Source organism: Pongo pygmaeus, chromosome 6 (assembly GCF_028885625.2).
Source record: "Pongo pygmaeus isolate AG05252 chromosome 6, NHGRI_mPonPyg2-v2.0_pri, whole genome shotgun sequence".
Taxonomy (NCBI): Eukaryota; Metazoa; Chordata; class Mammalia; order Primates; family Hominidae; genus Pongo; species Pongo pygmaeus.
Genome location: NC_072379.2, coordinates 9,893,586 through 9,914,845, shown reverse-complemented (window position 1 = coordinate 9,914,845; position 21,260 = coordinate 9,893,586). Strand labels below are relative to the sequence as shown.

General features: G+C 53.4%; 1 protein-coding gene across 1 annotated transcript in view; it reads right to left on the bottom strand.

The window, feature by feature from the left end:
• Positions 1-21,260, bottom strand: part of ZAN (zonadhesin) — a 62,182-nt gene that overhangs the window by 20,569 nt on the left and 20,353 nt on the right. The window contains exons 15-33 of the mRNA XM_054496406.2: positions 19,447-19,588; positions 19,140-19,256; positions 17,957-18,081; positions 17,274-17,419; positions 15,438-15,581; positions 13,892-14,002; positions 13,612-13,781; positions 11,910-12,112; positions 10,784-10,925; positions 10,202-10,449; positions 9,455-9,635; positions 8,739-8,850; positions 7,469-7,563; positions 5,255-5,431; positions 3,830-4,038; positions 3,458-3,602; positions 1,739-1,986; positions 1,481-1,645; positions 703-827 (exon numbers count right to left, since the gene is read on the bottom strand). Coding sequence (XP_054352381.1) covers positions 703-827; positions 1,481-1,645; positions 1,739-1,986; positions 3,458-3,602; positions 3,830-4,038; positions 5,255-5,431; positions 7,469-7,563; positions 8,739-8,850; positions 9,455-9,635; positions 10,202-10,449; positions 10,784-10,925; positions 11,910-12,112; positions 13,612-13,781; positions 13,892-14,002; positions 15,438-15,581; positions 17,274-17,419; positions 17,957-18,081; positions 19,140-19,256; positions 19,447-19,588 — 3,005 coding nt within the window. The remainder of the gene's footprint in view (positions 1-702; positions 828-1,480; positions 1,646-1,738; positions 1,987-3,457; positions 3,603-3,829; positions 4,039-5,254; positions 5,432-7,468; positions 7,564-8,738; positions 8,851-9,454; positions 9,636-10,201; positions 10,450-10,783; positions 10,926-11,909; positions 12,113-13,611; positions 13,782-13,891; positions 14,003-15,437; positions 15,582-17,273; positions 17,420-17,956; positions 18,082-19,139; positions 19,257-19,446; positions 19,589-21,260) is intronic.

Here is a 21,260-nt window from a genome sequence, read left to right as displayed (position 1 = left end):
AGGAGGTGGAGGCATGAGAATTGCTTGAACCCCGGAAGCAGAGGTTTCAGTGAGCCAAGATTGTGCCACTGCACTCCAGCCTGGGTGACAGAGCAAAACTCCATCTCAAAAAGAAAAAGAAGAAAAGAAAAGCTAGAGGGGCCAGGAGCAGTGGCTCATGATTACCCAGCACTTTGGGAGGCCAAGGCGGCCACATCACCTGAGGTCAGGAGCTCGAGACCAGCCTGGCCAATATGGTGAAACCCCATCTCTACTAAAAACTACAAAAAGTAGCCAGGCGTGGTGGTGGGTGCCTGTAATCCCAGCTACTTGGGAGGCTGAGGCAGGAGTATCACTTGAGCCTGGGAGGCGGAGGTTGCAGTGAGCCGAAATCACACCACTGCACTACAGCCTGGGCAACAGAGCAAGATTCTGTCTCAGAAAAAAAGAACGAAAGAAAGGAGAGAAAGAAAAGAAAAGAAAGAGAGAGAGAAAGGAAGGGAAGGGAAGGGAAGGGGGGGAGGGGAGGGGAGGGGAAGCGAGGGGAAGCGAGGGGAAGCGAGGGGAAGGGAGGGGAAGGGAGGGGAAGGGAGGGGAAGGGAGGGGAAGGGAGGGGAAGGGAGGGGAAGGGAAGGGAAGGGAGAAAGAAAGTAAGAAAGAAAAAGAAAGAAAGACAAAAAAAGAAAAAGAAAGAAAAGCTAGAGGGTCTTAGGGGACCACTACCTTGGGTCAATGTCCTTATCTTTCCAACTGTTCACAAATTCACTGTCACTATGTGCTAGTTCGTCACTGGGCATCATTAGTTCGTCCTCTTCCTCATCATTGAAGTTCCCACACACACCGCAGACCTGGCAGGGGAGAGTGGTTTTTCGGTGCTGGGGAAGCACGAGAGCGGTTTTTCTCCCTTCCTTCCTTCCTTCACAAGAGCGGTTTTCCTCCCTCCCTCCCTCCCTCCCTCCCTTCCTTCCATCCTTCCATCCTTCCTTCCTTCCCTTCCTCCCTCCCTCCCTCCCTTTCTTCTTTTGAGTTTCACTCTTGTCACCCAGCCTGGAGTGCAGTGGCATGATCTCGGCTCACATCACTATCCGTCTCCTGGGTTCAAGCGACTCTCCTGCCTCAGCCTCCCAAGTAGCTGGGATTACAGGTGCGCACCACCACCTCCAGCTAATTTTTTTTTTATTTTTAATAGAGACGGGGTTTCACCATGTTGGCCAGGCTGGTCTCGACCTCCTGACCTCAGGTGACCCACCTGCCTCGGCCTCCCAGAGTGCTGAGATTACAGGCGTAAGCCACCACGCCCGGGCAGAATGGTTTTTCCTGTTTTTTCCTGGAAACACTCTTGTCCATCCTGCACAGAAAGGCGCACTCCTCCACTGCCCTGCTCCATCCTGAGGAGTGGCCTCTTTGGGCAGGCACGATGTGAACACTGTCCCCCATCCCTGCCAGCCACCAATCTCTCTGGGCTGCCTCACTAGCGAGGAGAGCCAGATGTTTTCCTCACCTTTCCATAGTAGGTTGTGGGGATTTCAATCTCTAAGAGACGATTCCCGTCAAACTTGACTTGCACCCCGATCTTGATGTTAACAATGGTGTAGATGCTGCTGGACTTGACACTGACCCCAGGGATCTGGGAGATCGCGGGGAGGGTGACCTGTTTGCTGTTGATCTAAACAGGAGGACAGTGACGGTGAGTAGGAGCAGGGACCAGAGTCTCCTCCCCAGCACTCCCTAACATCCCTGGTCACCACACCCAGCTCACCAGCACACAGTGGCCCTTCTGCAGGGTGACCTGGGCATCGTAGATGTCAATGTAGACCTCGTGAAGGCGGAAAGCCTCAGTTCCACCTTCCTCCTTCTCATGCTTGGCACTGATCTTGAAGAAGGGCAAGGCCATGGCGGGGTGGCACACTTTCACCAGGACATGAGTGCAGGTGTCCGGGATAAAATGGTTACTACCATCAAAGCTCACGTAGTGGGACTCCCCTGGGAGCTGACACACTCCCATACCTGGGAGGACAGAGAGACAGCTGGGCTATGACGCTCCTCTGGCAGGTACAGGGTCCCTGGGAAACTAGTCCTGGGTTCTCCCTGCCTTCCAGAAAAGAGTCAAGACCCCAGGTCCGGCCGTGCGCAGGGGCTCATGCCTGTAATCCCAGCACTTTGGGAGGCCAAGGTGGGCTGGTTTGATACCAGCCTGACCAACATGGTAAAACCCCGTCTCTACTAACAAAAAAATTAGGGTGTGGTGACGTGTGCCTGTAATCTCAGCTACTTGGAAGGCTGAGGCAGGAGAATCGCTTGAACCAGGGAGACGGAGGTTGCAGTGAGCCGAGATTGCGCCACTGCACTCCAGCCTGGGCGACAGAGACACTGCATCAAAAACAAACAAACAAACAAACAAAAACCCCGGGGCCAGGGCTAGGAGGCGTGAGGTTTACGGGTGGAGGGGGGCATGACTCTTCGGAGGAAGGATTTCTTTTTTCTTTTTTGAGACATGGTCTCTCCCTGTTACCCAGGCTGGAGTGCAGTGGCATGGTCATAGCTCACTGCAGCCTCAAACTCCTGGGCTCAAGCGGTCCTCCTACCTCAGCCTCCAGAGTATCTGGGACTACAGGCATGAAGTACCCTATTCAACTAATTAAAAAAAAATGTTTTTAGAGACAGGGTCTTGTTCTGTTACCCAGGCTGGCATGTAGTGACACGATCAGAGTTCACTGCAGACTCTAATTCCTGGGCTCAAGAGATCCTCCTACCTCAGCCTCCCAAGTAGTGGGGACTACAAGTGCAATGTCTTTAATTTTAATTTTTAATTTTTTAGCTTTTGTTTTTTTGTAGAGATGGGGTCTCACTATGTTGCCCAGGCTGGTCTTGAACTACTAGCCTCAAGTGATTCTCCCACTCAGCTTCCCAAACCACTGGGATTACAGGCATGAGCCACCGTGCCTAGCCTCCAGGAAAAGATTTATTTATTTAGAGACGGAGTTTTGCTCTTGTCGCCCAGGCTGGAGTGCAATGGCATGATCTCTGCTCACGGCAACCTCTGCCTCCTGGGTTCAAGCAATTCTCCTCCCTCAGCCTCTTGAGTAGCTGGATTACAGGCTAATTTTTGTATTTTTAGTAGAGATGGGGTTTAGCCATGTTGGTCAGGCTGGTCTTGAACTCCTGGTCTCAAGTGATCTGCCCACCTTGGCCTTCCAAAGTGCTGAGATTACAAGTGTGAGCCACGGCATCTGGCCCCCGGGAAGGATTTATAATATCCCATCTAAGTTGGTGGCTGCTACAGGAGAAGGATGGGTGAGCACCAAGGTTCCCTTCTCAGCAGTTGGAGGTCATCTTTCCCACCGGAAGCTCTTGGTTGCAGCAGAGTTACCAGCCGAAACCTGAACCCCAGTGCTACAGGCAGCAGGGAGTCTGTTGGGGAGTTGGGAGAGCAGGCCTCAGGGCTGTGGGGTCCCCCCCATCACTGTGGTCTTCCTACCTGAGGCCCGACAACGGAGCAGCCCGTCCAGGGCCCAGCACAACTGGTTGGGTTTGCAGGTGCTCTGGAAGCAGGTGATGTTGTTGTGGACGGAGCAGGTGCAGAGCCTGGTACAGGTGTTTTCCGTGTACCAGCGTTCCCCGACCTGTGGGCCACAGGGATCAGCTGAGCCAACAGAAAGTTGGAATCGGGAGATGGGCCAATGCCCCGGTTGAAGCTGGGTGCAGCATCTGCCCTTCCTCCTCGCCCCCTAGCCTTGGCCAACCCCGCCCCTCCCAGGTTCTGAGCCTTCCTCCTGCCTCTCCTGAGCTTGCCCTGACCCCAAACATGTGGGCCTGGAAAGGGCGGGGCCCCTGCTAGCTGGCCTCTCACCGGGTGGTAGGAGCCCGCTGGGTCAGTGCAGCCACACTGGCCAAGGGGCACGCAGGAGGTTCCACTCAAGATGTGGCCTTTCTGACATTCGCAGCTCTCAGCACAGGGCAGTGCTTTGGGGCAGTCTCTCGGGTCATTTATGCTGCTGCAGGTGGCTGGGCAGGGGCTGCCGCAGGGGCTGTAGCTGCTGCCAGGTGGGCACCTCATAGCTAAGGAAAATGAGAGCATTAGGAAGAGTGGGGTGGCATTTCCAGCCCCCAAACCTTGGGGCATCAAAAGCTCCTAGTGGTGGCCAGGCGCGGCCTGGGCTCACACATGTAATCCCAGCACTTTGGGAGGCCGAGGCAGGTGGATCACCTGAGGTCAGGAGTTCGAGACCAGGCTGGCCAACATGGTGAAAACCGTCTCTACTAAAAACACAAAAATTAGCCGGGTGTGGTGGCACACGCCTGTAGTCCCAGCTACTTGGGTGGCTGAGACACGAGAATCTCTTGAACCTGAGAGGCAGAGGTTGCAATGAGGCAAGGTCAGACCACTGCACTCTAGCCTGGGCGACAGTGAGACTCTCAAAAGCAAAAAAACAAAAAAAAAACCAAACAGACATAAAATCTACCATTCTAACAATTTTTTTTTCTTTGAGACAGAGTCTCACTCTGTCGCCCAGGCTGGAGTGCAGTGGCATGATCTTGGCTCACTGCAAGCTCCGCCTCCCAGATTCACGCCATTCTCCTGCCTCAGCTTCCCGAGTAGCTGGGATTACAGGCGCCCACCACCACGCCTGGCTAATTTTTTGTATTTTTAGTAGAGACGGGGTTTCACAGTGTTCAGGATGGTCTCGATCTCCTGACCTCGTGATCCACCTGCCTAAGCCTCCCAAAGTGCTAGGATTACAGGCGTGAGCCACCGCGCCCAGCAACAATTTTTAAATGTACACTTCAACAGCACTAAGTACATTCACCTTGTTGTGCTGCCATTACCACCATCCACCGCCAGAACTTTTTCTTTTGTTTTGTTTTTCACTCTTGTTGCCCAGGCTGGAGTGCAGTGGTGCGATCTCGGCTCACTGCAACCTCTGCCTCCCAGGTTCAAGCAATTCTCCCATCTCAGCCTCTCGAGTAGCTGGGATTACAGGTGCTCACCACCACACCTGGCCAATTTTTGTATTTTTAATACAGACGGGGTTTCGCCATGTTGACCAGGCTGGTCTCCAACTCCTCACTTCAGGTGATTCGCCCACCTTGGCTTGAACACAGGAGGTAGAGGTTGCAGTGAGCCGAGATTACACCACTGCACTCCAGCCTGGGCAACAGAGCGAGACTCCATCTCAAAAAAAAAAAAAAAAAAAAAAGAATTTAGAGAAAGAAAGGGAGGGCAGAATTCTGGAGGGTGCCTGTGGGCTGTGGGAACAGGTGGCCAGTCACTCACGGCAGAAGGTTCTGTTCCGCCAGGCAGGGGCCTGGCCAGCCTGGGCACACAGGGACGCGTAGGTCTGCAGGGAGCGGCACAGGGCCGTGGTGTCGCCCTTGGTCCCACACTGGCCATGCACGCAACTGGCAAAGCTGGGCTGGGGAGGCACCACCTGGTGACATTGAGAGAAGGGTCCTGCAGGAAGAGAGAAGGCAGATGAGCCAGGGGAGGCGCCAGGAAGGATCAGGGCCATGTGGCTTCCCTGGGGCTGATTCGACATCCACTTCAATCAAAACGTGGATTTTCCCACCAGGCACAGTGGCTCACACCTGTAATCCCAGCACTTTGGGAGGCCGAGGTGGGCAGATCACTTGAGGTCAGGAGTTTGAGACCAGCCTGACCAACACGGTGAAACCCAATCTCTACTAAAAATACAAAAATTAGCAGGGCATAGTAGAGGGCACCTGTAGTCCAGGCAACTCGGAAGGTTGGGGCAGGAGAATCTCTTGAACCCGGGAGGCAAAGGTGGCAGTGAGCTGAGATCGTGCCATTGCACTCCAGCCTGGGCAACGGATCGAGACTCCGTCTCAAAAAAACAAAACAAAACAAAACAAAACAAACAAAAAACCTCCTGGATTTTCCAGCCTGAGCAATTCGGTGAAACTCTGTCTGTACAAAAATTAGCCAGGCATGGTGGTGCACACCTGTAGTCCCAGCTACTCAGCAGGCTGAGGTAGGAGGATGAGCTATGATTGTGCCATTGCACTCCAACCTGGGTGACAGAGAATATAAACAAAACAAACAAAACCCAGATTTGTGTGGTGGCTCCCGCCTGTAACCTCAGCACTTTAGGAGGGCAAAGCAGGAGAATCACTTGAGCCCAGGAGTTCAAGACCAGCCTGGGTTGCACAGTAAGACCTCATCTCCAGAAAATATTAAAAAATTAGGCCAGGCACAGTGGCTCATGCCTTTAATACCAGCACTTTGGGAGGCCGAGGCAGGTGGATCATTTGAGTTAAGGAGTTCAAGATCAGCCTGGCCAACATGGTGAAATGCTGTCTCTACTAAAAATACAAAAACTAGCTGGGTGTGGTGGCACAGGCCTGTAATCCCAGCTACTTGGGAAGCTGAAGTGGGAAAATAGCTTGAGCCTGGGAGGTGGAGGTTGCAGTGAGCCGAGATCACACCATTGCACTCCAGCCTGGGCGACAGAGTGAGAAAAAAAAAATTCGTTGGGCATGGTGGTGCATGCCTGTGGTCCCAGCTACTCTGAAGGCTGAGGCAGGAGGATTACTTGAGCCCAGGAGTTCAAGCCTGCAGTGAGCTGTGATCATGCCACTGCACTCCAGCCTGGGCAATAGAGTGAGACCTTGTTTCTAAAAAACAAGAAAAAAGAAAAAACAGCCAGGCGTGGTGGCTTATGCCTGTCATCCCAACTACTTGGGAGGCCAAGGGGGAGGATCCCTTGAGGTCCATAGATCAAGAACAGCCTGGGCTACATAGTGAGACTCCCCCATCTCTATTAAACTTTTTTTTTTTTTGGAGACAGAGTCTCACTCTGTTGCCCAGGCTGGAGTGCAGTGGCGAAATCTCGGCTCACTGCAACCTCTGCCTCCCAGATTAAAGCGAGTCTTCTGCCTCAGCCTCCCAAGTAGCTGGGACTACAGGTGCCCATCACCAGGCCCAGCTAATTTTTTGTATTTTTAGTAGAGACGGGGTTTCACTGTGTTAGCCAGGATGGTCTCGATCTCCTGACCTCGTGATCCGCCGCCTTGGCCTCCCAAAGTGCTGAGATTACAGGCGTGAGCCATCGCACCTGGCCGCCTGGCTAATTTTGTGTATTTTTAGTAGAGACAGGGTTTCACCATGCTAGCTAGGCTGGTCTCAAACTCCTGACCTCAGGATCTGCCCTCCTCGGCCTCCCAAAGTACTGGGATTACAGGCATGAGCCACTGCGCCCAGCCTATTAAAACATTTTTAATAGAAAAAAAAAAAAAAAGAAATCCCGGATTTATCTACTGCCTGAGACACAAATACAGACCCATCAGTCATAGGTCCCAAGAAGGTGACTGCTGGCTGGCCCTGTGTTCCTATTTGCCTTCCTTGTGCTTTTCCATCTGTTTCTGGTCTTCTTGTTTCTCCCTCCCTGACTAGACTCCCTCCCCGACTAGACTCCCTCCCCAGCCTCCTGTCCTTCAGGGAGGAAAAAGGGCCAGCAGGGACATGTCTTACCCTGAGGGTTTATTAAGATCTCACAGTTCTTGTTCCAGGTGTCTGCCATGCCGTTCTCCTGGCAGCGGGAGGGCTTGCCACCCGCAAGGAAACAGCTGAATGAGGAGAGAATAGAAACTGAGGGCTACAGGTTGGGCACAGTGGCTCATGCCTATAATCCCAGCACTTTGAGAGGCCAAGGCAGGAGGATCGCTTGAGACTAGAAGTTCAAGACCAGCCTGGGCAACCTAGTGAGATCCTATCTCTACACAAAATTTTTAAAAATTAGCCAGGCATGGTGGCATGTGCCTATAGTCCCAGCTACTCAGGAGGCTGTGTTGGGAGGATGGCTTGAGCCCAGCAGTTGGAGGCTTCAGTGAGCTATGATTGCACCACTGCACTCCAGCCTGGGCAAGAGAGCAAGACCCTGTCTCAAGAAAAGAAAAGAAAAAAAGGAAAGGAAAAAGGAAACGAAAGGAAGAAGGAAGGAAGGAAGGAAGGAAGGAAGGGAAGGAAAGGAAAGGAAAGGAAAGAAAAGAAAAAAAAAGACAAGACAAGACAAGACAAGACCTGAGGGCCTGAGGAACCATCTCCCAAACCGAAGCAAAAGTGGACAGGGGGCTGGGTGCAGTGGCTCACACCTGTAATCCCAGCACTTCGGGAGTCCAAGGTAGGCAGATCACCTGAGGTCAGGAGTTTGAGACTAGCCTGGCCAACATGTAGAACCCCCGTCTCAAATAAAAATACAAAAATTAGCCGGGCGTGGTGGTGAGTGCCTGTAATCCCAGCTACTTGGGAGGCTGAGGCAGTAGAATCACTTGAACCTGGGAGGCGGAGGTTGCAGTGAGCTGAGATCGTGCCACTGCACTGCACTCCAGCCTGGGTGACAGAGCTTGACTCTGTCTCAAAAACAACAAAACAAAACAAAAAGTGGACAGGGAAAGAGAGAGGGATACAGGAGAAGAGGACAAAACGGTGCCCTCAAGTAGGAAGGCCAGGAGATACAGCAGGAAGGAAAAAGGCTAGACCTCAGGGTGAACTTCCCAAGTGGGCCCTCCAAAGAGATCACTAAGCATGGGAGAAATCAGCAGGCGTGGGCGTGGGAAGTCAGAACAACTTCTTACCAACTCCAATCTTGGGAAGTCTAAACAGGAGAGATTGCCAGTTTCCTGCTAGTAGGAAGGTACAGCACAGAGGGATTGGGGACACACAGAAGACACTTCCAAGCTGCCCCCCGAGGCCCTTCCCAGGCCCAGCCCCTCCTGCCTGGCTCCCCCGACCCCCAACTCACCCAGGTTCAGAGGATTCAGGTAACTTCCAGGCGGCCCCCAGCTGCACGGAATCGCCTGCAGGCTTTCTGTCGGGGCGCAGGTTGTCATCCAAGCTGTTGTTGTTGTAGTTCCCTGGAGGAGGGAGTCGTTAAAACAGGCAACAAGGGGCCCCCCAGCAGGCCAGGCCCCAGGGCCACCATCCTCCTGGCACCCTCACTCTTCACTCTACATAGCAAGGTTAACCCTTTCTGTCTCTTTTTCTTTTTCTTCTTTTTTGAGATGGAGTCTTGCTCTGTCACCCAGGCTGAAGTGCAGTGGTGCGATCTCAGCTCACTGCAACATCCACCTCCCAGGTTCAAAAGATTCTCCCGCGTCAGCCTCCCGAGTAGCTGGGATTACAGGCATGCACCACCATGCCTGGCTAATTTTTGTATTTTTAGTAGAGACAGGTTTTCACCATGTTGGCCAGGCTGGTCTCGAACCCTTGACCTCAAGTGATCCACCCTCCTCGGGCTCTCAAAGTGCTGCATTTACAGGCATGAGCCACCGCGCCTGGCCCCTTTCTGTCTCTTCATCTCCGTCTTCCCTTAACTCCTACCTTCATGCCTAATGTCCTCAACCAATTAGTCAGTTGACAAGTACTTAGAACACCTCACAGAGATGTTGGGGGAACTGGGACCAGGTCACACGCCTACTCATTGTCCCAGCTTTCCCCGCAGGTGCCCAGGAAACTCACCGCACAGCCCGCAGAGCTGGCCGCCATAGGAGGAGGGGACTGTCACTTCCACCAAGTGGCTCCCGTCGTAGCGAACTTGGAGCCCAAAGTTCGTGTAGAGGAGGACGAAGTTGCTGCTGAGCCTTATGGTCACCCGGCCTTGTGCAGGCCACACAGGTAAGGCCACCCGGTGGCCATTCAGCTGCAGAGGCAGGGAGGACATAGAAAAGAGAGTCAGGAAGGAACTCAGGATAAAGGCAAGGACGGGGACCCACGCCTGCAAACCCAGCACTTTGGGACGCCGAGGCGGGAGGATCGCTTGAGCCCAGGATCTCGAGATCAGCCTGGACAACATGGAGAATGCCCGTCTCTACAAAAAGTAAAAAAAAAAAAAATTAGCCATGCAGGTGGTGCATGCCTGTAGTTCCACCTACTTAGGAGGCCGAGGCGGGAGCATCACTTGAGCCCAGGGGATCAAGGCCACAATGAGCTATGATTGCACCACTGCACTCCAGCCTGGGTGATAGAGCAAGGCCCTGTCTCAAAAAAAAAAAAAAAAACAGGCAAAAAACTGGGAGCAGGAGGGGCTAATGCTGGTGGGTATTTCAGAGGGAGGAGGGAGTCCAAGGAAGAGGGTCTGGGTCAGCTGCGGGTGCCTCCCAGGTGCTATGAGGAGCCAGAGAGGTGGCATACAGGCAAGGAGGGGCACAGGAGAGAAGCAAGCAGGCTGGGTGTTCAGGGTCCAGGAGGCAGGAGGAAGACACCCACCATGACCTTACAGCCTCTGAGCAGTGAGATGCTGAGGTCAAAGACCGTCACGTGGACGGCTTTGATGTAGGAGACCTCCAGGTTCCCCCCGCGGTTCTCGTTGGTGGCGCTCACAACAAAATAGCTGTCTTCGGACCTGGACCAGCAAGGCCGGGTCAGGACATAGGTGCAGGTGCCCATGAAGTGGTGCAAGGCCCCGTCGAAGGTCAGGTAGTGGGGGTCGCCCGAGGCTGCGCAGGTGGCGGCACCTGCGGAGGGGAAGAGGGAGTTCACAGTCTCACTGCTCCACGCCCCGGAAGCTCTGACCCAGAGCTGCCATCCTGGACAGTCCACGTTGGCATGGTCCCCACGGCCCACCCACAGATGTGGTGTTTCCCTAGGAAGTGTGGTTGGCTTGGCTTGGAGCTGCCGAAGAGAAACACTGACTTCCCCAACCTCACCCTCTGGGTCCTTGCAAATGCTGCCCCTCCCAGGCCCTGGTGGAGACTCAGCTGTCTGGGGAAGCTGCTTTGGGCAGGACCCATCACCTTGCCTGGTGTTGCCTGGGCAGTCCCCAGCTCACCTTCCAGCCTGATGGCTCACCTTGGGCATGGCAGCCATAGATACCATCCTGTTGGCCACAGAACTCCTGGGCACTACACCTCCAGGGCTGGCAGCGAATTCTGTTGTTGCTTTCACAGACGCACAGCTCTTTGCAGCCTGGCTTGTACCACCGGTCCCCTACCTGGGGAAGACAGCAGGGAAGGAAGAGAAAGTGGTTTTTTTGCTTTGTTTTGTTTTTTCCCAGATCTGACACCAGAGCCCACCAGAGCTGTTCAGATCATTGGCTTAATAGTGGGGAGACATCCTCTCTTCCTGAAGCTCCGAGATTCGCTGCAAAAGCTTAGCATCCATTCATTTTTTCAGTCACTCCATCATTTCTGGGTCTGTTCATCATTTCAACCAAAATTGATCTATCCGAGGCCAGGTGTGGCAGCTCACGCCTGTGATCCCAGCACTTTAGGAGGCCAAGGCGGGTGGATCACTTGAGGTCAGGAGTTTGAGACCAGCCTGGCCAACATGGTGAAACCCCATCTCTACTAAAAATACAAAAATTAGCCTGACGTGGTAGTGCATGCCTGTAATCCCAGCTACTTGGGAGGCTTAGGCGGGAGAATCGCTTGAACCTGGGAGGCGGAGGTTGCAGTGAGCTGAGACCGTGCCACTGCACTCCAGCCCAGACAACAGATCGAGACTCTGTCTCAAAAAAAAAAAAAAAAAAAACCCAAAAACAACAACAACAACGAAAACAAAAACAAAAAACAAGGGCCAGGCATGGTGGCTCATGCCTATAATCCCAGCACTTCGGGAGGCCCAGATGGGCAGATCACAAGGTCAAGAGATCAAGACCATCCTGGCCAACATGGTGAAACCGCCCCCTACCCCGTCTCTACTAAAAATACAAGAATTAGCTGGGCGTGGTGGTGCACCCCTGTAGTCCCAGCTACTTGGGAGGCTGAGGCAGGAGAATCACTTGAACCCAGGAGGCGGAAGTTGCAGTAAGCCAAGATCGCACCACTGCACTCCAGCCTGGTGACAGAGCAAAACTCCGTCTCAAAAACAAAACAAAACAAGAAATGAAAAGAAAAGAAAGAGCTTGCAGGGGGTGTGACAGCAGGCAGCAGGCCCTTTCTAGCTGCAGGGCTGAGAGGTCCACGCAGCCGCTCACCTTGAAGTAGCTGCCTGCGGGGTGGAGGCACCCACACTGAGAGCGAGGTACGCACTCGAGGCCACTGAGGACGAAGCCCGGATTGCATTCACAGGCCTCCACACACCGGTCTGAACAGAACATGCCGGAGAATCCTGAATGGCAGGTGTCAGGGCATGGCTTCGCACACAGGGAGTACTTGCTGTTGGGCGGGCAGGCCATTGCTGGTGGAGGGAGAAGCTTGGGTGAGAAAGAGACGAACAAGCCATGGGGCCGGGTGGGAAACAGGAACGACACGTTCAGAAGGGTCCCAGCTCCAGGCTTCTGGCCAATCTCGAGAAGAGAGAGTGACTGTGAGAAGCTTCCTCAAGGAGGCTGGCTGGCTCCCTGCGGCTGCAGGGCCAGCACTAAGGCGCCTGCCCTGAGAGCCTTAGATAGACCTATGGCGGGAGCAGACGGACCCACCACTGGCAGCGCTGCTGTGTAGACATGCCCCAGGTGAGCTGTTGGCCCGCAGGGGACCGGGGCCACCTGTGAGGTCTGAGTCAGGGGATAGATTGCCCTAAAGCAGCTTCCCCAAAGAGCTGGGGCACACCAGGAGCTGGGAGGCAGCCTCGTTGCCTCCCCTGCCTAGGGCCTGTACCATGTGCCTGCGTGTGATGACTTGGGCTGCACAGAAACACTTTTTTTTTTTTAAAGACAGAGTTTCACTCTCGCTGCCCAGGCTGGAGTGCAGTGGTGCAATCTCTGCTTACTACAACCTCCACCTCCCGGGTTCAAGCGATTCTCCTGCCTCAGCCTCCCAAGTAGCTGGGATTACAGGCACCCGTTGCCACACACAGCTAATTTTTGTATATTTATTACTTATTATTTTTATTTTTTATTTTTATTTAATTATTATTATTATTTTTTTGAAACAGAGTCTCGCTCTGTCACTCAGGCTGGAGTGCAGTGGTGCAATCTTGGCTCACTGCAACCTCTGCCTCCTGGATTCACACTATTCTCCTGCCTCAGCCTCCCAAATAGCTAGGACTACAGGCGCCCGCCAACACGTGCCCGGCTAATATTTTGTATTTTTAGTAGAGACAGGGTTTCACCGTGTTAGCCAGGACGGTCTCGATCTCCTGACCTTGTGATCCACCCTCCTCAGCCTCCCAAAGTGCTGGGATTACAGGTGTGAGCCACCCGCCCGGCCTATTTTTATTATTTTTTGAGATGGAGTCTCCCTCTGTCACCCAGGCTGGAGTGCAGTGGTGCAATCTCGGCTCACTGCAACCTCCACCTCCCAGGTTCAAGCAATTCTCCTGCCTCAGCCTCCAGAGTAGCTGGGATTACAGGCACCCGTTGCCACACACAGCTAATTTTTGTATTTTTATTTATTTATTTATTTATTTATTTATTATTTTTATTATTTTTTGAGATGGAGTCTCACTCTGTTGCCCAGGCTAGAGCGCAGTGGTGCAATCTCGGCTCACTGCAACCTCCGCCTCCCAGGTTCAAGCGATTCTCCTGCCTCAGCCTCCAGAGTAGCTGGGACTACAGGCATATGCCACCATGCCTGGCTAATTTTGGTATGTTTAGTAGAGACGGGGTTTTGGCGTGTTGGCCAGGCTGGTCCCGAACTCCTGATCTCGTGATCCACCCGCCTCAGCCTCCCAAAGTGCTGGGATTACAGGTGTGAGCCACCGTGCCCGGCCTCTCCCCTGAGTTTGGCACAACTCACGGCAGAAGTGGGGTTCCCTCCAGGGCTTCACGGCATGGCCTGCGTCCTGGCAGGTGGCGGTCATGGTGGACATGTGTGCGCACAGCAGGTGCTGCAGCCCCTGGAATCTGCACATATCAAGCATGCAGCTGTCGAAGAAGGAAGTGGCCTTCACATGCAGCAGGCATGTCCTGAGGGGAGAGACCAAGTCAGGGGGAATGGGATGGACGGGGGTAGAGCCTTGGAGGAGCCCAGGTGCCAAGCACTGCCCCTGTGCGACCCTGCCTGCCCTCCTTCATACTCAAATGGGCCACGAGTGTCAACCAGCCGTCCACAGAACCCTGGCCCCGACATGCTGCTCTGCAGAGATGAATCACAAGACGGGGGATTCACCACCTGGTTCTTCTGACACCTGCAAGAGACCCACCCCAAATGCCTTAAAGACAAAGGCTTGCTTCCAGCTCAGCCCTAACCCAGCAGGCAGCAAGGCTGGCAGGCTGGGACCGGCAAACCAGCCTGTCAGCTGGGAAACTCCTCCCAGAAGATGTTTGAACACCGAGCCCTGGCCAGGCACTGTGGGAGGCCGAGGCAGGGAGAATCACTTGAGCCCAGGAGTTCCAGGCCAGCCTGGGTAACACAGTGAGATCCCATCTCTTTAAAAATAAATATGAAATTAGCTGGGTTTGGTGGCGCACGTCCATAGCCCCAGCTACTCAGGAGGCTGAGGTGAGAGAATCAGTTGAGCCCAGGAGTTGGAGCCTGCAGTGAGCTGTGATTGAACCACTGCACTCCAGCCTGGGCGACAGAGCAAGGCCCTGTCTCTAAAAAACAAACAAACAAACAAAAACAAAAAAGAATATTGAGCAACTGAAAGAACAACTTGAAGTCTCCAGGGTAGAGAGGAGAAAGGGGCAATGCCAGTCATTTTTTAAAGGGAGGGCACAGGCTGGGTGTGGTGGTGATGCCTGTAATCCTGGCATTTTGCATTTTGGGAGGCCAGGGCAGGTGAATCACCTGAGGTCAGGAGTTCGAAACCAGCCTGGCCAACATGATGAAACCCCATCTCTACTAAAAATACAAAAATCAGACAGGTGTGGTGGCATGTGCTTATAATCTCAGCTACTTGGGAGACTGAGGCGTGAGAATCACTTGAGCCCAGGAGGCAGAGGTTTCAGTGAGCTGAGATTGCACAACTACACTCTAGCCTGGGTGACAGAGCAAGACTCCATCTCAAAAAAAAAAAAAAAACTGTTGGGGAGGGCCAGCAGCCTGGTCAACATAGTGAGACCCCCATCTCTACCAAAAAATTTTGTTAAAGTGAGCTGGGCATGGTATAGTCCAAGCTACTTGGGAGGCAGAGAAGGCAGGATTGCTTGAGCTCAGGAGTTTGAGGCTGCAGTAAGCCATGATCGTGCCATTGCACTCCAGCTTGGAAGACAGAGGGAGATCCCATCTCAAAAAAAAAAAAGGGGCGGGGGGAGGGCTGGGCGTGGTGGTGTGGTGGCTCACGCCTATAATCCCAGCACTTTGAGAGGCCAAGGCAGGTGGATCACTTGAGACCAGGAGTTTGAGACCAGCCTGGCCAACATGGTGAAACCCCATCTCTACAAAAATACTAAAATTAGCCAGGCGTGGTGGCAGGTGCCTGTAATCCCAGCTACTCGGGAGACTGAGGCAGGATAATTGCTTGAGCCTGGGAGGCAGAGGTTGCAGTGAGCTGAGATCGCACCACTGCACTCCAGCCTGAGCGACAGAAGGAGACTCCATCGCAGGAAAAAAAAAAAATGAGAGTTCCAGGAAGGTGATGGAACCTTCCCGGGGCCCTGGTGGGTGGGCTCCTTGCTCACTCCTGGTCCTCGTCCTGGTCTGTCTGCCAGCTGTTCCCCAGCTCCTCCTTGTCTCCTGCTGGGCTGCCGTCCGACTTCAGGTGGTCATTGTCACTGTTGCCGTCATAGTTCCCACACAAACCACAGAGTTTGCCAGAGTAGGTGCTGGGGGAACAGGAGAGGAGCTGGCGTTAATGGAGAGAAGAAGCCTCAGTCCTCGAGGGGCAGTGGCAGAGAAGGCAAGGAGCTGGGGTCCCAAAACAGAGGGTGTGAGGAGGATGAAGAGGTGCGGACTGGACAAGAGGACCCCACGGCCCTCCCCCAAGCCTCCTTCCCCTCTGTTCATTGTCCAGCCACAGCAAACCCCTTGCTGGCCCTAAAACACTCCCGCCTTATTTATTTATTTATTTATTTTTTATTTTATTATCCTTTTTTTCAGATGGAGTCTCTCTCTGTCACCCAGGCTGGAGTGCAGTGGCGCAATCTCGGCTGACTGCAACCTCCGCCTCCCGGGTTCTAGCGATTCTCCTGCCTCAGCCTTCCGAGTAGCTGGGATTACAGGCGCCCACCACCACGCCCTGCTAATTTTTTCGTATTTTTAGTAGAGATGGGGTTTCACCATGTTGGCCAGGCTGGTCTCGAGCTCCTGACCTCAGATAATCTGCCTGCCTCGGCCTCCCAAAGTGCTGGGATTACAGGTGTCAGCCACCGTGCCTGGGCAAATTATTTATTTATTTATTTATTTTAGAGATAGGGTCAACCTCTGTGGCTTAGGCTGGAGCACAGTGGTGCAATCTCAGCACACTGCAGCCTCCAACTCCTGGGCTCAAGCGATTCTCCCACCTCAGCCTCCTGAGTAGCTGAGACTATGGGCAAGTACCACCACGACAAGCTAATTTTTTTTTTTTAAGAGACAGGATCTCACTATGTTGTCTAGGCTGTTCTGGAACTCCTGGGCTCAAGTGATCCTCTTGCTTCGGCCTCCCAGCGTGCTGAAATCTCAGTGCAGGCCACTACGCCTGGCTAATATTTAAATTTTTTTTGTGGAGATAGGGTCTCACTATGTTGCCCAGGCTGGTCTGGAACTCCTGGCCCCAAGGGATTCTCTGGCCTCAGCCTCCCAAAGTGCAGGGCTACAGACAGGAACCCTTGCACCTGGCCTCTATAAAGTATTTTTATAAAGTCTTTCTTTTGCTGGGCACAGTGGCTCACCTCTGTAATCCCAAGACTTTGGGAGGCCAAGGCAGGAGGATCACCTGAGGTCAGGAGTTCGAGACAAGCCTGGCCAACATGGTGAAATGTCGTCTCTACTAAAAATACAAAAATTAGCTGGGCGTGGTGGTGCACGCCTGTAATCCCAGCTACTTGGGAGGCTGAGGCAGGAGAATTGCTTGAACCTGGGAGGCAGAAGTTGCAGTGAGCCGAGATAGCACCACTGCACTCCAGCCTAGGGAACAGAGCGAGAGATCCTGTCTCAAAAAAAAAAAAAAAAAAAGAAGAAGAAGAAGAATCTTTCTTTCCCTTGTTTTGTCCATCTGGGGAGCCACTCTTCCTTCGAGAATGGGACCAGGTGACTGCCCTTCTGAAAGCCTCCAGAAATCACTAGTGCTCCTTCTAGCACATTCCCAAAGCATGTACATCCATCCAGCTGTCTATCACATGCCCCAAAACAATTTTCTCCTGTCTCCTGGTCCAAAGGGATCCCTGCCACTTAAGCAGGGTGCTTCCCACCCATCGGGAGGTGCATAAAGGATCAAGTAGTGGTGCCAGGGATGGAAGGGGTGTGGACAGAGTGGGCAGCAGGAAGAAGAGGCAGCAGGAAGAAGTGGCAGCTGCCTGGCTGGGACACTGCCTTACCTGGACACTGTAACGTACAGCTGCTGGTCACCATCCCATCTCACCCGCAAACCGAACTCCGTCTGCAGCTCCACAAATCGCCCGCTTGCACCCAGGAAGACGCCTTTAGAGGGTATGGCTGGGAGAGTAACTCGCTGACCCCCAACCTGGAAGGCAGGGCAGAGGCAAGAGACAGACAGACAGATCTGGGGGTCAAGGAGGACCCCAGCAGACTTCCATTTCCAAGGCTGGAAGGCAGGACACCATCCACAGTGGCCTAACAATCTCATCCACCAGGAGTGGACTGGAGCTTCCTCACCACTGTTTTGTTTTTGTTTTTAAGAGACAGTGTCTTACTATGTTGCCCAGGCTGGAGTGCAATCGTGCAATCACAGCTCACTGCAGCCTCGATGTCCCAGGCTCCAGCAATCCTCCCACCTCTGGAGTAGAGGGGACAACAGGCAAGTGCCACCACACCAGGCTAATTTTTTCTATTTTTTAAGAAACAGGGTCTTGCTATCTTGCCCAGGCTGGCTTCAAACTCCTGGCCTCAAGCATTCCTCCCACTTTAGCCTCCCAAGGAGCTGGGATTGCAGGCCACTGTCTTGTTGAACCCCATCCGTGGAAGGGTTCAGGGCTTGGAAGGGTCGGCCAGGACACACAGTCAGACCCTACAAGGATGGTGGGAGTGGAATGGGGCTCACCAGAGTGCGTCTGCCCTTAAGCAGGGTGACAGTGGTCTCGGGCAGGGTCACGTAGACTTTGCTCAGGCAGGACATGCCTTCCTGTCCCTGCTCCTCATTCTTGGCTGTCACCCTGAAGAATGGGTCTGGGTGGGGAGAGGAATAAAGAGAACCCAGTGGCTCATTTCTGAACATCCGCCACGAGCAGTGCCCTGAGCCCGGCACCTCAGGTAGAGATGAGCGCCACCGAGACACTGGCCCCAAAGTCCAGTAGGTGAGGCCGGATCCACACAGGAGCAGACCACGACTGCCTCTTCCAGAAGAGTCTGCAGCCGCAGCGTGTCTGTCTCCGCTCAGTGGCTGGAACATCCTCCAGGGCATCTGTGCTCCCTAACCACTACCTTGTTTTTTTTTTTAAACTTCATTTATGTATGTATGTATTTATTTTTCGAGACAAGGTCTCACTTTGCTACCCAGGCTGGAGTGCAGTGGTGTGATCATAGCTCACTGCAGCCTCCAACTCTTGGGCTCAAGCGATCCTCCTGCCTCAGCCTCCCAAGTAGCTGGGACTATAGGTGTGTCCCACCACACCCAGCTGATTTTTTAATTTTTTTTTTTTGAGACGGGGTTTTGCTCTTGCTGCTTAGGCTAGAGTGCAGGAGTGCAGTGGCTCGATCTCGGCTCACTGCAACCTCCGCCTCCCAGGTTCAAGCAATTCTCCTGCCTCAGCCTCCCAAGTAGCTGGGATTACAGGTGCCTGCCACCAAGCCTGGCTAATTTTTTATATTTTTAGTAGAGACGGGGTTTCACCATGTTGGCCAGGCTGGTCTCAAACTCCTGACCTCAGGTGATCCACCCACCTCGGCTTCCCAAAGTGTTGGGATTACAGGCGTGAGCCACTGAGCCCGGCCTGATTTTTAATTTTTTTTTTTCATGGAGATGAGAGTCCTGCTGTGTTGCCTAGGCTGGTTTCAAACTCCTGGATTCAAGTGATCCTCCTGCCTCAGCCTCCCAAAGTGCTGAGGTTACCAGTGTGAGTCATTGTGCCTGGCCTTCAACCCTCACCTTACAGAAGAACTTGCTCCTATTTTGCCTCTTCCCCCATCTGCGCCCTGCCACTTCCTGCCACCCACCATGCTCCATGCTTAGCAGCGCTGCCCACAGACCCCCCCCTCCAGGCCGCGGCAGCATCTCCAGGGCCTACCTGTTGAGTTGCCACAGGGCTGGGCCAAGATGTAAGTGCACTTGCCCATGAAGCCAAAGTGCCTCCCATCAAAGGTGACATAATGAGGGTCTCCGTAGACCAAGCAGGTGGCAGTGCCTGCTGGGAGGGGGAAGGAGAACAGGCAAAGCTGCTTCTGTGGCTCCTCCAGGCTGGACCCCACATGCCGGCCAACCCGCTGCCCAGTGGCAGTCCCCCGTTCCTCTGCTCAAGCGAGGGATTGGGATCCCGGCGTCACGTCTACTCCAACAGGCTGGCAGGCAGGGACAGCATGGGGAGGGGCTCTCACCGTAGGGGTGGCATCCGTACTGGCCATTCTTAAGCTGGCACACAGTGTGTGTCCCGCACTGAGAGATCTGGCACTGGACCCGACTGCCCGGCCAGCAGCGGCAGTGTTCTGTGCAGTTGGGGCTGAACCACTCTGCCCCAGGCTGGGAGAAAGGGATGGGAGGTCACACAGTCATATAGCTCCTAGGGTACTTCTCCCTTTGCTTTTCTTTTTCGTTTTTATATTTATTTATTTATTTATTTGAGATGGAGTCTCGCTCTGTTGCCCAAGCTGGAGTGCAGTGGTGCGATCTCAGCTCACTGCAACTTCCACCTCCCGGGCTCAAGCAATTCTCCTGCTTCAGCTTCCCAAGTAGCTGGGACTACAGGTGCCCACTACTATGCCCAGCGAATTTTTTGTATTTTTAGTACAGATGGGTTTTCTCCATGTTGGCCAGGCTGGTCTCGAACTCCTGACCTCAGGAGATCTGCCTGCCTTGGCTTCCCAAAGTGCTTGGATTACAGGCATGAGCCACTGTGCCCGGCCCTTCCTTTCCTTCCTTCCTTCCTTCCTTCCTTCCTTCCTTCCTTTCTTTTCCTTCCTTCCTTCCCTTCCTTCCTTTCTTCTTTTTCTTTTTCTTTTCTTTTTGTTTTTGATGGAGTCTCACTCTATTGCCCAGGCTGGAGAGCAATGGCGTGATCTCAGCTCACTGCAATCTCTGCCTCCCAGGTTCAAGTGATTCTCGTGCCTCAGCCTCCTGAGTAGCTGGGAATACAGGCACCCGCCACCATGCCCAGCTAATTTTTGTATTTTTAGTGGAGACGGGGTTTCACTATGTTGACCAGGCTGGCCTCGAACTCCTGACCTCAGGTGATCCACCCGTCTCAGCCTCCCAAAGTGCTGGGATTACAGGCATGAGCCTCCGTGCCCGGCTGTTCTTCTTTTCCCTCCGCCATGCCCGGGAGAGAGGCTGCTCTCCCATGCAGACCTGACCTTCCTCATGTGATTCCTCTCCCCACCACCTACTTGATATTCCCACCATGACAGCACATTTGCACGTGCTTTTCTCTCCCCCTAGAACGCTCTTCTCTCCTCCCACTTGTTTTTGTTTTTGTTTTTTAAGAGACAGGGTCTCACTCTGTTGTCCAGGCTGGAGTGCAGTGGCACAATCATGACTCACTGCAGCCTTGACCCCCTGGGCTCAAACCATCCTCCTGCCTCAACCTCCCAAGTATCTGGGGCTACAGGCACATGCCACCATGCCTGACTTTTTTTTTTTTTTTAACGTTTTGGAGAGATGGAGTCTTGCTATGTTGCCTAGGCAGGTGTTGAATTCTTGAGCTCAAGTGACCCTCCTGCCTTGGCCTCCCAAAATGCTGGTACTACAGGCGTGAGCCACCGCACCCAGCCTTATATCTGTGTGTCTGTGTTTTCTTTTCTTTTTCTTTTTTTTTTGAGACAGAGTCTCACTCTGTCACCCAGGCTGGAGTGAAGTGGCGTGATCTTGGCTCACTGCAACCTCCGCCTCCCAGGTTCAAGCGATTCTCATGCCTCAGCCTCCCGAGTAGCTGGAATTACAGGTGTGCACCACCACGCCTGGCTAATTCTTGTATTTTTAGTAGAGACTTGGTTTCTCCATGTTGGCCAGGCTGGTCTCGAACTCCTGACCTCAGGTGATCCGCCCGCCTTGGCCTCCCAAAGTGCTAGGATTACAGGCATGAGCCACCGCACTCAGCCAATATCTGTCTTTACCCAACATCTTAGCCCTCCCACGAGTGCTCTCATTCAATAAATACTTGCTGAATGAAGAAGTAAACCAAAACCCCAGGTGTCTC